The sequence below is a fragment of the Rhinoderma darwinii genome, chromosome 1 (assembly GCF_050947455.1).
Source record: "Rhinoderma darwinii isolate aRhiDar2 chromosome 1, aRhiDar2.hap1, whole genome shotgun sequence".
Classification (NCBI taxonomy): Eukaryota; Metazoa; Chordata; class Amphibia; order Anura; family Rhinodermatidae; genus Rhinoderma; species Rhinoderma darwinii.
The window spans coordinates 150,748,068-150,766,721 of record NC_134687.1 but is presented as its reverse complement, the minus strand read 5'-3'; the positions used below and the strand labels follow the sequence as shown (position 1 = coordinate 150,766,721).

Genomic DNA, 18,654 nt, shown 5'->3' with positions numbered 1-18,654 from the left:
GATACCTTTATGAAAAAAAGTGAAATTGGCAATTTTTTTGGCAGGTGAAGCTCTCCCCAGGGGTCACTCGTCCCATTAACACTGATTAGGGACAATAACAATTACGTCAGTGTTAATGGGATGAGTGACACCTGGGGAGAGCTTCACCTGCAAAAAAATTAGTGACACCCTTAAAAAAACAGATAAGCAGCAAAACAGCCCTAAGTGTGGCCTACTAGACCACTGGTGCTGCGTAACACCCTGTGAAAATGGCTGATGAGGATACTGAACAAGCAGCAGTTGAAGAGATGACCCCTTCAGAGCATCAGCGCAAACAAACGGCGTTGAAGCTCTGGATAGCAGAGAAAACAATGCAGTAAAACCAGAAGGACCACCCCCTGAAAATCCCACGCTCGGAAAGCGGCCTCCCTGATTTTAGCCCATCTCCAACATTACTCCACTGCAAATGAGGGGATTTTGGTTGGCCTATAGGGATGTTGGATCACGAGAGCGGGGGGCATGGCAAGAACAGCAGAGACGGGGCGGACCCTGAGCGAGTTACATGGCAGATGCGTGATACTTGCTCTCCTGCTGCCGAGCACTAGAAACTCTGATTCTACTGGTCGTTGCTAGTCATGGGCAAGCTGACAGCTGAAGAAAGAAACTGGGAAAATACCCCATCTGTCAAGAACCCACAAAATCAAGGAGGTTGACAAATTCTTCCAAAATAACTTGCCTGCATCTCCGGTTCGGATGCCCAAGATGGCACCTGAACCACAGAAAACTGCACGCCACTCCGAGGATGAAAGCGCCTCAGATTCACAGGCAAGCGTTCACTCCCTCTCCATATCCCGTGGCTTCTTCCTGCCCTCTATTGTGCATATTTTTTTTTTTTATGCCATCTCTTTCTGTGATGGGAGTAACCCCTTAAAGAGGCTCTGTCACCACATTATAAGTGCCCTATCTCCTATATAAGGGGATCGGCGCTATAATGTAGGTGACAGCAGTGCTTTTTATTTAAAAAAACGATCTGTTTTCACCACTTTATTAGCGATTTTAGATTTATGCTAATGAGTTGCTTAATGCCCAAGTGGGTGTGTTTTTACTTTAGACCAAGTGGGCGTTGTACAGAGGAGTGTATGACGCTGACCAATAAGGGTCATGCACTCCTCTCCATTCATTTAGTCAGGGATCCTTTTAGATCGCTATGTGCTGTCTTAGGGCGGATTTACACGAACGTGTAATACGTCCGTGCAACGCGCGTTTTTCACGCGCGTCGCACGGTCCTATGCTAGTCTATGGGGCAGTGCAGACTGTCAGTGATTTTTGCGCAGCGTGAGTCCGCTGCGTAAAACTCACGACAGGTCCTATATTTCTGCGTTTTTCGCGATCACGCACCCATTGACTTCACGCGCACCACAAAATCACGCGCACCACACAGAAGCACTTCCGTGGGACGCACGTCATTTGCGCAACAGCAGTCAAAAGTATGACACTCTGGATGTTTGTAAACAGAAAAGCACGTGGTCTGACTCTGGAAGTAATGGCATATCCTAGTGATATGACATCACTTTTTGTAACAGGGATAACGCTTTCGGACCAAAAATAGGCCACTGTTCTTCTCTGCACAGCAGCATGGAAAGTGAGATCTGTATTCTGACGTATGCCGAAACAGGGATTGTCACAAGACACCTGTGAGGGCCTTTGTTAGGCCCCACACTGTAACTTAAATCCCTCAGTCCCAAAATCTTTGTCTCCAGAGCTAGTTGACTCCAATTTTTTTTTTTAGACATTGTAAGCAGGAAATGAATTTTAAAACATTTGGTGTTAAAAAATTGTAAAAATTCATTTCCTAAGTGCCTTTTTTTTACTCTTGATAATTCAGCAAGTGCTGGTTCTCTTTTCTAAAAAGGGGCGTGAGCGGCTTGATGTCAATCAAGCCGCTCCGCTCTGCAGTGTGCGCGCTCCCGATGTTGCTAGATACTGTAGTTCTAGCAACATCGGGAGAATGTTCGTCTCAAGCGGGCATGGTAAGCCTGATTGAGACGAACTTACCGTGAATGTCAACTACACTACACTACACTACACTCACCCCGTTTTGGCAAGCCACTTTTCCATCACCCACCCTGTCACTACATGTAATTTGCGTATCCGCCGCACCGGTGCTGCATCAGCACCCGGCGAACAACTAAAAATATATTTTAAAAAAAATAATCACCTAAGACGTTCTAACGGCGCTCTGAACGGTCCCGTCACTTGCCATCTTCCTTCTACTTGGCGCCGCTCGCATTCATAGTAACAATGCGTTGTAGCGCAGATGACGTAATCATATCAGGCCCACGTGATTACGTCATCTGCGCCCACCGCTGTTATTGTGAATGGGAGCATTAGAAGAAAAGTGACGGGGCCATTCAGCTCTTCGTGGGAACATCTTAGGTGAGTTTATTTTTGTATGTATGTTGTCATGCATGTATGTGTATATGTGCATGTATGTATGTTTTCTTGTATGTATGTTGTCATGTTTGTATGTGTATATGTGCATGTATGTGTATATGTGAATGTATGTTTTCATGTATGTATGTTTGCATGTATGTATGTTGTCATGTTTGTATGTGTATATGTATGTTTGCATGTATGTTTGCATGTATGTATGTTTTCATGTATGTATGTTTGCATGTATGTATGTATGTTTTCTTGTATGTATGTTTGCATGTATGTATGTATGTTTTCATGTATGTATGTTTTCATGTATGTATGTTGTCATGTTTGTATGTGCATGTATGTATGCATGCATGTATGTATGCATGTATGTATGTTTGCATTTATGTATGTTTGCATTTATGTATGTTTGCATGTATGTATGTTTGCTTGTATGTATGTTTGCTTGTATGTATATTTGCATTTATGTATGTTGTCATGTTTGTATGTGTATATGTTCATGTATGTTTGCATGTATTTATGTTTACTTGTATGTTTGTATGTATGTTTTCTTGTATGTATGTTGTCATGTTTGTATGTGTATATGTGCATGTATGTGTATATGTGCATGTATGTATGTTTTCATGTATGTATGTTTGCATGCATGTATGTTTGCATTTATGTATGTTTGCATGTATGTATGTTTGCATGTATGTGTTTGCTTGTATGTATTTTTGCTTGTATGTATGTTTGCTTGTATGTATGTTTGCTTGTATGTATGTGTATATGTGCATGTATGTTGTCATGTATGTATATATGTGCATGTTTGTATGTATGGTTGCATGCAAGTATGTATATTTGCATGTATGCATGCATATGTGTTATGTATCTATGCATGCTTGTATGTTTGCATGTATATATGTGCTTGCTTGTATATGTTTGCATGTATGTATGTTTGTTTGTATAAATGTCTGTATGGCCATGTATGATACTGTCTGATGGAGCCCTGTATCTAAGCCAACTTTGCGGCAGGCTTCTATACATGGTATAACAGTCAGTATCACACATGAAAGTGAAACTAAGCCTACGACATGTTTTATTTCATTTTTTTTTAATATTTTTGATTTTTTACAGGTTTGGTGTTTGACTACGTCGGTTTCGAGGACTACTTAGATTACGCTTTTTTTTTTCATCAATAAAATGGTTAATGAGGGTTGTGTTGGGGGTACTTTATTTCAATAAAATATTTTATCTAGATCTTTGTCTTTTCTTTTCAAGTTTTATTACTACCACTTTAGTAATGGCCGCGGTCTGAGTGACAACGTCCATTACTAAGGGGAGGCTTAGTGTTAGCCGGTGCAGAGGCTAACACTAACCACCATTATTACCCCGGTACCCACCACCACCAGGGGTGCAGGGAAGAGCCAGGTACGATCCAGTGTTGTGATGGTCGGGCTCTGGGGCGGCCGCAGGCTGGTATTATGAGGCTGGGAAGGGCCAAAAACAGTGGACCTTCCCACCCTTGTAATGCTAGGCTGCTGCTGCTGCTGTGTTGTATCTGGCTGGTTATAAAAGTGGGGGGGACCCCACGTCATTTTTTTTTATTATTTTTATTAAAAAGACATGGGGTTCCACCCAATTTATCATAACCACCCACAAACAACACAGTGTTATTCGCCTGGGAATGTACTAAACCAGTGGCCCCTCCCACCAGTGTAATGCCAGGCTGCTGCGGCCTTGTAGATGGCTGGTTATTAAAAATGTGGGGGACCCAACATCTATTGTTAAAGTTAAAAAAAAACGCCGTGCAGTGTCCCCCCCCCCCTTTTTTTTTTTTATAACCAGCCCGATACAACACAGCAGCAGCCTAGCATTACAAGGGTGGGAAGGTCCACTGTTTTTGGCCCTTCCCAGCCTCATAATACCAGCCTGTGGCCGCCCCAGTGCCCGACCATCACAACAGATGGTCGGGTACTGGATCGTACCAAGCTCTTCCCGGCACCCCTGGTGGTGGTGGGTACCGGGGTAATAATGGGTGGTTAGTGCTAGCCTCTGCACCGGCTAACACTAAGTACCGCCTTAATAATGGAAGCTGTCAATCAGCCAACTGCCATTATCTAGGCACTAATAAAGTTTGAAAAAAAAAACACAAATTATTTTTTTTTTTATTGAAATAAGAAATCCCCAACAAAACCCTCGTTAACCATTTTATTAAAATTTGCAAAAAAACTTAGATCTACGCAGTAGTCCAACGAATCGAAGATGTAATCCAATCGGTACATCAAAACCTGCAACAACATAAAAAAAAAAGTTATCAATGTGAACAATACTTATACTCCCCTACACACACACACACACATATATATATAAACAAACACCCATATATTACACACACCCATATATACACAAACATCCACACATACAAAAACACACAAACATATACACATATGCACAAACACATGTACACAAACACACCCCCATATATACACAAACACACCCACATATGCATAAACACACCCACATATACACAAACACACCCATATATACACAAGCACACACATATGCAAAAACACACATATGCAAAAACACACACACACACACATGCAAAAACACACCCATATATACACAAACACACCTATATATATATATACATACACACACACACACACACACATATATACACACAAACAAACACATATATATATATATATATATATACTTACCTTTACTGGAGTGCAGACTTCTCCACGCGACGGGTGTCTTCCTCGGCATCTCCTGCGCCGAGATGCGCGTTCACGAGTAAATTACATCCTCTGCTCCGGACGCAGAGGATGTCATTACGCATGCGCGGCCACCGCTAAAGGTAAATAGCGGTGGCCGGGAACCTAGGCAATGAGCAGGATACAAAGAGGGACCGACATGAACTTCAATCAAGAATCCCAAGAAAACGACATCTCTGGACGACGGACAGGTAATTAGAAAACTTATTAACTTTTCATGTGGAAGCTAACTAGCTACATTTATCAACTTGGGAATAACCCTTTAACTTCATTCCATTTTTTTTATTTCATTTGTCTTATTTTTTCAGAATAAAACCACTGGAGAACCCCATCCACATGAGAACGTAGAGCCCTCAGCGATCAATTATCACTTATCCTGTCAATAGGCGATAATTGTAGATTCTAGGACAACCCCTTTAGGTTCCTCCACTTTGATCCAGTTTTAATAGGACCCATCCACAATAGTCTCCAGGCGTCGTATGGTTGAAACGACACCTGTACCACACGGCGAGCGGGAGTGCCCAATGTCAGGTGGGGAGATCACAAGTGAAGGTACACTTTAACAACTTATAACTATAGATGTATCTGTTCCTGGGAGAGCTGAGTGACAAACTAGAACAGCCATCACAGCTTAGGCTACGTTTACATTTTGTTTTTGACCTCACGTTTAGCATGTACGTAGGGAAAGCTCCCTACGTACATGCTAAACGTGTTCATAGGGCTCTATTCGCCCGACGGAGTCCAAAAGTGTGTCCTTTTGGCCTTCGTCGGACTGGTATACTTTTTTTTCTTTTTAATATGAGATTGACTAACATAGTAGACTATGCTTTTCCATCCTGAGGGCTCTTGCAAAAAAACAACAAAAAAAAACGTATATACCACGCTATACATTTTTTTTTACATGGGAGCCTATCTGTGACGGATGCCACTGTATGGCATCCATCACAGGTATACGAGTCCCCAGGAAGAGCATCAGGTAGGACTTGGTCTGAGGATGCCCGTTTTCACGGTCGGGTCAATGTATGGACAGTGACGTCAAGGACTTTCAACTAGGGAGTCCCCGGCCAAAGCTTTGGTAGCACCCTGGCTTGGGACTCCAGGACTGGAGAAACCTCTAACCATATATGGACAGCGATTTTACTACAGAGTCCTTGGCCAGAGCAGCTGTAACTCTCTGGCCGAGGACTTCGGGATTGGAGAAGCCGCTGGCGTTACTGTCCATGTATAGACCGTGACGTTGGGGGCTCCACCAGTCCTGGAGTCTCCAGCAGTAACGTCAAGGGATCTCCTGTTGTGGATTTCTCGGCCATAGCATTGTCAACGCTCTGGCCTGAAATCGGCATCTCAAAGCCCCTAACGTCATTACCCACATATGAACAGTAAAGCTATGTTCACACGGCGTATTTTGGGGGAGGAATATCTGCCTCAAAGCTCCAAACGGAATTTTGAGGCAGATATTCCTCCCCCAAAATACTCCGTGTGAATAGCAATTATCGCGCCGTTTTTCGCCCGCGGCCATTGAGCGCCGCGGGCATAAAACACGCTTTCTCCTGCCTCCCATTGAAGTCAATGGGAGGTCGGACGCGGAAGCGCCCGAAGATAGGGCATGTCGCTTCTTTTTCCCGCGAGGCAGTTTTACTGCTCGCGGGAAAAAGACGCCGACGCCTCCCATTGAAATCAATGGGAGGCGTTCTCGGGCCGTTTCTGCCGAGTTTTGCGACGCGGTTTCCGCGTCAAAAAACTCGGCAAAAGACCCCGTGTGAACATAGCCTAACATCAGGTGCTGTGTCCAGGCGACGTATTCCATTCTGTGCCTAGACACAGTGGGATACGGAAGGCAGAAAACTTGTTGTGAACATAGCCTAATACAGGAGTAGTTTCCACCTTCCTCTGTCCTTGAATCGTGCACTTTGGTATGATGTAGACTATGTTCACACAGGCATCATGGCATCTGGAGCCTGACGGAGCCCATTATTCTGGAGCGTTTTCTCACAACTTGGAGGTCCGTATATCGCTGTGGGCTGCACTGTCCTTGCTTTCAAAAGTTACAAAAAGCACAACCAATACACTGGGTCCAGAAAGCTGAGCGCCAACTTAACAGCCACAAAAAACTGCATAGAATATGAAAGCTTAACACAAGACTAATATCACACGTGATTTTTTCAGGAGAAAACCACAAGCTCATCAATACACATGGATAACAACTGCCCCTATCGTCCACCGGACAGCTTCCCCGTGCCATGAGTACGGAGCCAGTCTCGGGACGTTCTACTCAGAGAACCGGTCATTCTGCGCCGTGTGAAGCAGCCGCGGAAATAAACGCCAAGAGAAGCAACAAAACTTTATTGAAAAAAAGACACGAAGATTCTCGCTGACCACAACTACTGGGAGTGCAGGAACTTCCTCTGACGTCACCTCCGTCGCGTCACGTGACTATAACGGGCGGAATTTTCAAATAACGACTCGCGGGAATGGAACCGGGCGCCCAGAGCCCCAATCTTCCCCGCCGACGTCACGTGATCACCGGTACAATCCCGGGTCCCGCGGTGAACCAGGGAGGATGAGCCGAGCCAGAGTGGAGCAGAAGAACCATGTCGAGCAGCATAGGAGGGAGGATCGAGGTATAAACTGCAGGGGACCAGTGTCGGTTGTCTCTCCGGTTGCTATGGTGCCAGTAGTCGTGTGTCCTAAAACTCTAGTTACTATAGCGTCCCCGGGGGCTGCGGGCTCATACGCCCCTCCCTCCGTTGCTGTCATGTTGTGGAAGCTGAGCGTTGTTGTCATGTTGTGGTTGTGCTGTCAGTTAGGACAGCGGGAACAGAACCGGGATGATCGGACCCATCTCCATCCTCCTCAGTAGTGTCCTGTGTACAGATCAGCACTGCTGACTCCTGATACAACATGCTGGAGAAGGTCCTCACCTTCCTCTTCCCTAACCTCACATCCAAAGACCATTCCCCAAATGGAGACCACAACAAGCAGGCAGGAGGCTGCAAACCTCTGCTACAAGGAGAGAACAGCATCGAGGTAATGGGTGATGTGTCACATCATAGCCGGACACCTAAGATCCTGCCAAGTGTCACCTCTTCAGTCTTCTGGATCTTAGTCCTCATCTAGCCACCTTCTCCCTGGGGTTCCCAGCTGCCCCCCAAATAATCATGTGTTTTTGATAGGGAACCCTTTAAAATGTCTAGAGCAATGTCACTGATTTTTACGACTAATCCTTTTTATCTTTTGTTCTTAAGGACTTCAAGGTCCTCAACCTCCTCGGAAAAGGTTCTTTTGCCTGCGTTTACAGGGCACAGTCCATAAATACTGGCATCGAGGTTGCTATAAAAATGGTAGGTTGTATATTATTGCATTCATTCTTTCTAGTTGGACGCCGTGCATTTTTGTTTGCACATCTCATTTTATTATCCAAAAGTGGAAGTATGTTGTTACCGGCTTCACTTTTATTTTGTGTCTTTAACTTCTACAGATAGACAAAAAAGCAATGCAGAGGGTTGGCATGGTGCAGAGGGTGCGCAATGAGGTGGAGATCCACTGCCAGTTAAAACATCCATCTATCTTGGAGGTATGGGATTGTATGTATTCAAAGCAGTATTGACAATAGCTTTTTTTTATTTTTATATACATGTTTGTTTGTTTTTTTTCTTCTAGCTTTACAACTATTTTGAAGACAGCAATTATGTATACCTGATATTAGAAATGTGTCACAATGGAGAGATGAACAGATATTTAAAGAACCAAAAGAAACACTTTACTGAAAAAGAAGGTAAGTGTAAAAAGGCACGTTATACCAGCGTCCGTTTTATACATGTACGTAGGATGCATTTCTTTACACGCTTATAGTACATGTCTAATGTAGGCTACCTGGTGCACAGGTTGTCCTGTAAAACATACCCCTGCTTTGGAGGCACTTAGAAATTACAACGCTCTTCTACATGTGATTCCCTAATATACTTTCATTAACCGAATTGCTCCTACTACATGAAGAAGTGATCCATAGACAAGCAGCTGGTAACCGGTGGTCCACAGGATGCCTATGAGAGGTGTAAAGCAACCCTGTGTTTCCGTATAGGCAAATTAGTCACAAGCGACTGGAGAAGAATTCAGATGAGCGGATTTTTCTCCCGCATTGAGAGCCGTTGCATTAATCCATGATTTTACTCCACCCAAGAGTTGCAGTGGAGCCCTGGTCTTGTTCAGAGCTGACCGCTTTAGTTTAGGTTCACATCATTTAATTCCCTAATATAAGCTCGGGCATCTCCTAAGTTTGACATGGTTGGCAGATAACACACATTCAAGTACCTGATTTTGTATTCAAATTCATTGCAGAGAGAACTTTTCACCTGTGTATTCTTTCTTTTCCACAGCTCGCCATTTCATGGAACAGATCGTCAAAGGGATGCTTTATCTACATTCGCATGGGATTCTGCACAGGGATCTCACTCTTTCCAACCTCCTGCTCTCCAGTGACATGAATATTAAGATCGCAGATTTTGGACTAGCCGCTCAATTGAAATTACCAAATGAGAAGCACTTCACGATGTGCGGCACACCAAACTATATTGCCCCTGAAATTGCTACCAGGAGTGCTCATGGTCTTGAATCTGACGTTTGGTCTTTGGGTTGCATGTTGTATACTTTTCTTGTGGGAAGGCCTCCTTTTGACACCGACACTGTCAAGAACACTTTAAATAAAGTCGTTTTGGCCGACTATGAAATTCCCAATTTTGTGTCAAGGGAGTCCAAGGATCTGATTTTTCGGTTGCTGCGTAAAAACCCTGCAGATCGGTTAAGCCTTTCATCTGTGCTGGACCACCCATTCATGACCAGGTATTCTTCTTCCACTTGTGATGATATGGGAGCTGTTGAAGACTCCATCGACAGCGGCCATGCGACAATTTCTACAGGATTTACTAGTTCTTCTGGAGTTAGTGTTAGTGGTCGCTTTCAGGAGAAAAGAATTTTATCAGGACCTTCACTCCCCAACAAAATGAATGTCTTTCAATTTAAGGATCGACAACCAAGTGATGTTCTGACGGTGGATGGTGGAAGCTTTCACAGTTGTCAGAGAGAGGAAATGGACTCTTCTGAGCGGAGGGGGAGGAGAGCGGTTGTCAGTGAAGATAGGCCACATTCTCGCTACCTCCGAAGGGCTCACTCTTCTGACCGAACAGGTGCCTCTCATAGTAAACCAAACAGTTTTGTGGACCGATGTCACTCAGTGGAGACTCTGAATAAACCGGGTGGGTATAGGACCTCTGCATCTTCTCCTGCAAACAGCTATGGAGATCTCCCTCCGATGTTCACGGACAAAGCTGCTCACAGGTCTTCGGATAGACTTACCTCTCCCCCAGTCAAAGAGAGAACTCCGTAAGTAAAGTCTATTTCCTTATTTTTTTTTTTTCTTGTTAAATAATAACGCTTGTCATACACATTAGATGTATGTCTGCCGATTCTGGTAGGACCAGCCGTCCATCTAATGTATATGGTGACATCCTGACCCTCCCCTGATGGCAGATATTGGGGGAGAGAAGGGTCGGGCATGGTGAATTCCAACATAGCAGATCCTTTTGTTTGCTAATAGATGGGCCACTGTCAGGAGTCTAGCAGCGGCTTTCTCACCCGAGTCCAGCGGGTATGGGGGAGATGGGGAGGAGACAGAGGTCAGCCCAGCGAGTGTTTGACTGACGGCTATCTTGAGTGTATGGCCACCTTTACCGCCTTTCAACATTGTTTCATAGATTTATAGAACTGGTTTACTTGTCAGGCTGTCAGATGATTTCTCTTGCAGGAAGACTAGGGACAATCCAATTCATAACGTTATAGGGGACTACACGAAGCAGGTAATGAATTGGATTGTCCCTAGTCTTCCTGCAAGAGAAATCATCTGACAGCCTGACAAGTAAACCAGTTCTATAAATCTATGAAACAATGTTGAAAGGCGGTAAAGGTGGCTGGTGTGCACACCAGCAGTTTTGGGTTTTATTCCAACTGCTGTCATACGTGTCATTGCCTAAGGGAAAACCTGATGTGTGTCAATCCTTAAGAGACCTAAATGACTGTTCAGATAGATGTAAAAAAAAACTAGTGTACGTGTCCTAATGCTAACCTTGCAGCATGAAGACCTACTGGAATCAGAGGTGTGCGTGTTGCTTGCAGTTAGCGCGGTCCCCAGTGGACAATTATCAGGTATCTCCTGCAGATGGCTGGTGAATCTCTGGGGTATTTGGGTAATATTCCTGTAATGCTGATGTCTGTGGTATAAAATTGGATCTCAGTTCATGTCCAGTTTCTTCCTGCAACATGACTGCATGGCGCTCTTCAGGTTCGGTCAGGTAAATAAGCTGCTTCAATTTTTCTCACGGGGAATGAAAGTTCTGATCTGAGAAATTTTCAAAGATTCCTTTTTTTATTTGTTTTTGTTAAGTGAAGCTTAGTAATTGTTTTTTGTTGCCTCCTATGTTAAAATGGTTAGTGTATGCTTTATGTAGATTGCACTGTATGTGGATTGCTTTAGCTTTATTGGCTATTTTGTCAAATTTGCCTAATATTACCAATTGACATCTAGATTAGCAATTTTATGATTGTGATTGTACACGTTGTTTGTGTCCGAGCTGGAGAAGTATCAGGAGCCTAATGCATCTGAAATAGTTTGCTGGGTTTTTCTGTACACATGTATGGAAGTTGTCATAGCTGGGCCACTAAAAGTCAAGTTAGTTCTTGAAATAGTGTAACTGGTGGCAAAAGTCTAGACTACGTGTGTTTGAGGTTTCGTTGGCCTTTTGTAAGTTTAAGGCTGGGTTCACACGACCTATTTTCAGGCGTAAACGAGGCGTTTTATGCCTCGATTTACGTCTGAAAATAGGGCTCCAATACATCGGCAAACATCTGCCCATTCATTTGAATGGGTTTGCCGACGTACTGTGCAGACGACCTGTCATTTACGCGTCGTCGTTTGACAGCTGTCAAACCACGACGCGTAAATTGACTGCCTCGGCAAAGAAGTGCAGGGCACTTCTTTGCAACGTAATTTGAGCCGTTCTTCATTGAACTCAATGAAGAGCAGCTCAAGATATACGAGCGTCACAGACGCCTCGTATATTACGAGGAGGAGCATTTACGGCTGAAACGACGCAGCTGTTTTCTTCTGAAAACAGCCTGTCATTTCAGCCATAAAAGCCAGCTAGCGTGTGAACATACCCAAAGATTTTGAAAATAGTTTCTAAATAATCTCTTGCATCTTGATGCAATTTATGCTTTTCACGAAATTGCCTCAAAATCTATTCCTCACCATCCTCTCTGAAGACTGATTTATTTGCGAACAACAGAAAAACATTGCTTACAGATTCTCTTTCCTTGTGCAATATAAAAAAAAAAAAAATGTCTTCCTCTCTCAACTTGACTTGGTAGAGATGCCGTGGACTTATCTAATGGCCTGATGGCATCTCTCCCAAGTGCAGACAGAGGCTGACTGGAGTCAAAGGCCAAGTTCAGTTATTTTTTCTTTTTTTTTTTTACACTGATTCGGAAACCGCGTCTGAATTTAGCTCCTAAAACGTCCGAAACTGCCCCCCCCCCATTGAGTTCAATAGGAGGCGGAGGCGTTTTTTTTTTTTTTTGTTTTTTGTGCAGCGGCTTTTAGCCTCTCGTGGTAAAAAAAAAACAAACTGCATGCTCTTTCTTGCTGCGGTTCCACCGCTGACCTCCCATTGAAATCAATGGAAAGCAGAGAAAGCTATTTTTATTTTATTTTTTTAAATGTATTTATTTGCTAAAAATGCTGCAAAAAAACGTGGCAAAGTGCAGGCAGGTTGAAATCTGATTTTTCTGCCTGCAAAAGACAACAACTGTGTGAACAGGGCCTAAGGGCTGCAAAATCTGCCGCAGAATTTTTCCTGCCATTGGCAGGAAGATTACTTGTCCCATTGACTTCAAAGGGATGTCTGGGCGGATTCAGCTCGACGATCGGGCAGGACGCTTCTTTTTCCCGCCAGCTGAAAAAAATCAGCTAACTGGGAAAAAGAGGAGTCCGACTCCCGTTGAGATGAATAGGAGGTGGAATTTTTGTGACAATCCACAGCTGGTTCTGCCGCAAAAATTACGTTGTGTGAACAGGGCCTAAGGGGCACAGTGTTTTGTAGAACACCACAGCACCTTTGTTCTAGTAAATGGTGGAGGTCTGGTCAGAACGTAGAAGTTTTGTGCATGTTTACTTTAAGGACCTGTTCACATGCAGCAGGAACAGGCCGACCAATCCGCAACAATCCCCTTGTAGACTTTCAGCGCCAAAGATGGAGCATACAGCGCCACAGTGGAGCATAAAATCTGCAACATGCCCTTAAATCTGTGCCAATTAATTAATCCGCAGCTAATCGTCACTTGTGAACACGGCCTAACCTAAACAGGATATTAGGGGTCATGTAATCATTGTATTTATTTTTTTTCCCCCAGTTTCAAATGGATCTGCGACCTCAGTACGTCATCTTACGCATTTCCTTTTTTTTTTCCGTTTGCTTTTTTCTGGTTTCAACTGTACCTGCGTCCTCAGGATGCTGATGCATTTGAATCCAGTGGTAGAGCAGGAAGCCGTAAAGTCCCTGCTCTACCATTCACTATGTATCGCCAGACGCTCAAGGCTCTGCGCAGACAGGCGCAAGGCAAAGATGTCATCCCGCCTATCTGCGCCGAGCCACACAGACCGGAGGGGCAGAGGGATCTTTTACATTCGTCGTTGGAATGGGGTTAGATGTGTATGTATTTTATTAGGCACTGTGTGGGGGCAGCCATCGGGACTTTATACTGTGTGGGGGCAGCTATCGGGACTTTATACTGTGTGGGGGGCAGTTATGGGGGCCTTATACTGAGTGGGAGCATCTATGGGAGGCATTATTCTGTGTGGAGGGCAGTTATGGGGGGAGTTATACTGTCTGGAGGGCAGCTATGGGGGAACTATAATATGTGGGGGCAGCAGTGGGGCATTATACCGTGTGGCGGCAGTGTCAGGGGATGTATTATATACAGTAGTTTTATAGCCGGCTGACCAGATAAATATTAATTCAATGGCGTAGCATGCAAATAGAGGGTGTGGCATGCAAAAGGGGTGTGGTCTTAAAAAAAAAAATCGGCTATGGATCGTAATCGAGGTTACATATTCAATTAAGGTCGGGTTCACACGAGCGTTGCGCATCTCGGATGTGAAAAACTGCCGTTTTTCACGTCCGAGGTGCATCCATGCTCTGCGCTGATATCACGCATCCCCCATAGATGAGAGTCTATGGAGGGATGCGTGATGCGTTAAAACATAGGACATGTCCTATTTTTTCACGGGCCCTTCACACGGTCAGTTGAAGCAACGGCCGTATGAACGACCACATTGAATTATAAAAGGTCTGTGGGACGGCCACTGTTTCAACGGCCGTCACACAGACGTTTAACACGCTCGTGTAAATAAGGCCTAATCGTGACTTTAATTTAGGTCCTAATCACCCAGCCCTACTCTGCACTATTTCAAGTGGATCTGTTACATATTTGCTGATTTTAGCGGTCTATATCTTTATTCAGTAAGGTGCCGTAGCTTTGGAGGATTTATACTGCTGGACGTGATGCAGGACTTGAGTCTAATCTTTATATATTCATGATCTCCCCTCCCTCCAGCTGTTGAATTACACTTTTCTTCTTATTACTGTTAATCGTAAGATATACCGTTCTGTGTCTGGAAGGCGGTAGAGCGTGAACATATGAAGATCATTGGATTGAAGTCCTGCATCACATGCGGTGCAAGTACAACATAAATTCTCCTTAACTAGGGCAATTTACCCAATAAGTGACAGACCGCTAAAATCAGCTTTTCTGTCTTTACTTTCTGCTGCCCCAGACAAGGCAACGTATAAAAAAATATGACAGATCCCTCTTTAACCCCTTAGTGACCACTAATACGCCTTTTTACGTGATTCACTAATGGGCTTTAGGCTAGGCTGACGCCTTTTCACGTCAGCCTAGTCTAAGTCCTGCACGGGTCTCCCGTGCAGGCAGGAGCCGGGGCTCTGCTGTCTGATGACAGCTGAGCTCCTGCTCCAACGCCCGCGATCGAAGTTTACTTCGATCGCGGCCGTTTAACCCGTTAAATGCCGCCGTCAATAGCGACCGCAGCATTTAACTTTGTTTACAGAGGGAGTGCGCTCCCTCTGTCACCCATCGGCGGCCCGCGAATGCAATCGCGGGTCTCCGATGGGGTGTCATGGCAGCCGGGGGACTGATAAAAGCCCCCAGGTCTGCCCTGGACATATGCCTGTTAGGACGCGCCGGAGGCACGTCCTAACAGATTGCCTGTCAGATTTACACTGACAGGCAATAATGCTCTGGTATACGAAGTATACCAGAGCATTATAGCAGCGATCGGAATATCGCACAGTAAAGTCCCCTAGTGGGACTAATAAAATAAGTCATCAAAGTGAAATAAAGATTATTAATAAAAAGTACAGTAAAAAAATAAAACCATTTTTTTCCATAAAAAGTGGTTTTCTTTAGTAAAAGTGTAAAAAAAAAAAAAAAAAGTACACATATGTGGTATCGCCGCGACCGTAATGACTCCATTAATAAAGTTAATATGTAATTTAAACCGCAAAGTGAACACCGTAAAAAAAAAACACAAAAAACTATGGCGAAATTGCAATTTTTTTCCATTGCCCCCCAAAAAAGTCATAATAAAAATGAATCAATAAGTCCCATGTACCCCAAAACAGTACCATTCAAAACTACGTCTCGTCCCGCAGAAAACAAGCCCAAAAAATCACTACATTGATGGAAAAATAAAAAAATTACGGCTCTTGGAAAGCAACGATGCAAAAACAAATAATTTTAGTTCAAAAGTGTTTTTATTGTGCAAAAGTCGTAAAACATAAAAAAACCTCCACATATGTGGTATTGCCGTAATCGTACCGACCCATAGAATAAAGGTAACATGTTATTTACGTCGCATAGTGAACGGCGTCAATTTAAAAACGCATATAACAATGGCGGAATTTCAGTTTTTTTTTATAATCCCCCCCCCCCAAAAAGGTTAATAAAAGTTAATATAAAAATTATATGTACCCAAAAATGGTGCTATTAAAAAGCACAACTAATCCCGCAAAAAACAAGTCCTCATACAGCTATGTAGACGAAAAAATAAAAACGTTATAGCTCTTTGAATGCGACTATAGAAAAACGAATAAAATAGCTTGGTCATTTAAGGCCTAAAATGGGCTGGTCACTAAGGGGTTAAAGGGGTTATCCCACTACATCAACTTACCACCTATCCACAGGATCGCTGGGGACCCTTCTCGATCAAGATAACGGTGGTCCCAAGTCCCCTGAACGAACGGATCGGCCTTCGCACAGGTGTGCTGCTGCTCCATTCGTTCTCTAACAGCGCTGTGTTCGACTATTTTAATCTATACATGTCCTTGTCCTGACTGTTTAACTAATCAATCATATGTTGTACTAGAGATGCCACAACATGAATTCTTGCAGCAAAATTCTGAAGTGGACGTAATCAAAACAAACGATATTACGTGAAGGGCAAACTGGGTTCAGGAGAATTGCTGATTCAGCACATTTCACACACAGAACGATAGTCTGTAAAATGAACATATGCACTTTATGATGTTGCGTTACCTTTTTTTCTTGATTTTTTAACATTGCTTTTTTTTATTTTTTATTCAAGGTCTGAATTTTTCTGTCCTCCAAAACTCTCGGGTGTCAGATCTGATGAAAGGAGCCAAGCTGAAACTGTACAACAATGGTTTGGAGCCATGGAATTAATTGGTAGGTGTACATTGTGGTATGATATCAAATTTGCTCAATAATTGTTAACCCTTAAAGACGACTCCCATTAAGAATAAAGGTGCTGGTCGCAGAGGTAGGACCGGCATCGGTCAGACATTTATAGCATGTCTTGTGGATATGTCTGAGGTGATACGACCTCTTTAATTATACAGCTACCATCCACCATGCCTTGTCCCTGCTTATGTTTTTTATGTTAACCACCTATCTGCAGCCAGCATATGCATGGCGCACCGTTTTGAGAGCATGTGATGTTATTGCCAAGTTCAATGTATTAATTTTTTTTTTTCGTCCTTCATTTTTTTTTTAAACGGGAGTTGTTTTTTTAACCCCTTAAGGACCGGGCCATTTTTCATGTTTTTGTTTTTCACTTCCCGTGTTCCAAGAGCCATAACTTTTTTTTATTTTTTTATTTTTCCGTCCGTAGAGTGGTGTGAGGGCTTATTGTTTGTTTGCGGGAGGAGTTGTTGTTTCTAATGGCACCATTTTTAAAGTACCATTTAATGTACTGGGAAACTGAAAAAAGATTCTTCGCGGGCTGAAATTGGAAAAAAACTGCGATTCCTACATCGTTGTTGTTGTGTTTTTTTTTTGTTTTTTTTTTTCGGCTTTCGTTTTTACGGCTTTCACCGTGCGATAAAAACGACAACTTAACATTATTCTGCGGCTCAATATGATTACGGTGATACTGAATTTATATACTTTTTTTTTTTTTCTTAATTGTTATTGTTTCACCACATTCTGAGAGTCATAACTTTTTTCTTTTATTTGTCTGTGGATTAAGCGGTGTGAGGGCTTATTTTTTGCAGGACGTGGTTTTATTGGTATAATCTTTTTGTTACGAACATCACCCCCCGGGCCCAGACGTACTAGCACGTCCGGGTGCGCGAAGGGGTTAATGGCACTGAGAAACTTTTGCAAAATTTTGTTGGATGAAATGAAAAAAAAAAAAAATTACTCAATTGTTTTTGGGATTTCATTTTTACGACTTTCACCCTGCAGTAAAATGATCTATGATATGTTAACATTATTATGAGGGTCAATACGAATATGGCTATACCAAATTGATATAGTATTTTTTTGTATTCCTACATTTACAAAATAAAAACAATTTGTATTTGGTCTGTGTTGCCATTTTCTGAGACCCATAACATTTTTTGTTTTTTTTTTACGGTCGAAGAAGCTTGTATTTAGCGGGACGAGCTGTAGTTTTTATTTATGCCATTTTGGATTACATTGCAGCCTTTTGACGACTTTTTATCCCATTTCTTGGGGGCGGGGGGGGCAAAGGTTACTAAAACAGCAGTTCTGGGATTTAATTATATTTCTGCTGAGTTCAGTGTCTGATAAATAACGTTTTATTACAATAGTTAATAATAATAATCACGTCCGTGAGAAATTCTTATTACCTAAAGCCTATGAAAAACTTAGAAGCTGTGTTTTTTTATTTTGTAATGTATGTATTTTGCCATCCGAATCAAAATATCCAATAAAAAAAAAAAAAAAGTTTCCCACTTTTCGCAAAAAAATATTGCAAGCAATTAATTTTTTTTTAAAGTCCAATCTCTATTAAAATATCACGTTATTTGACCAGACGGATGAACGCTGTAGGAAAAAAATAATTCACAATGCCAGGATTGCTGTT

At 42.9% G+C, this 18,654-nt stretch overlaps 1 protein-coding gene across 5 annotated transcripts in view; it reads left to right on the top strand.

Moving 5' to 3' along the window:
• Positions 1-7,419: 7,419 nt before the first annotated feature.
• The window catches only part of PLK4 (polo like kinase 4), a 39,507-nt gene continuing 28,272 nt past the window's right edge, over positions 7,420-18,654 (top strand). For 4 of the 5 annotated variants that reach the window (XM_075860470.1, XM_075860471.1, XM_075860468.1 and 1 more), the window contains exons 1-6: positions 7,848-8,204; positions 8,423-8,518; positions 8,656-8,751; positions 8,838-8,952; positions 9,554-10,556; positions 16,891-16,991. In XM_075860470.1, coding sequence (XP_075716585.1) covers positions 8,079-8,204; positions 8,423-8,518; positions 8,656-8,751; positions 8,838-8,952; positions 9,554-10,556; positions 16,891-16,991 — 1,537 coding nt within the window. In that variant the 5' untranslated portion in view covers positions 7,848-8,078. Of the gene's footprint in view, positions 7,799-7,847; positions 8,205-8,422; positions 8,519-8,655; positions 8,752-8,837; positions 8,953-9,553; positions 10,557-16,890; positions 16,992-18,654 lie in introns of those variants that run through there. The other variant, XM_075860469.1, reaches the window with a different exon arrangement.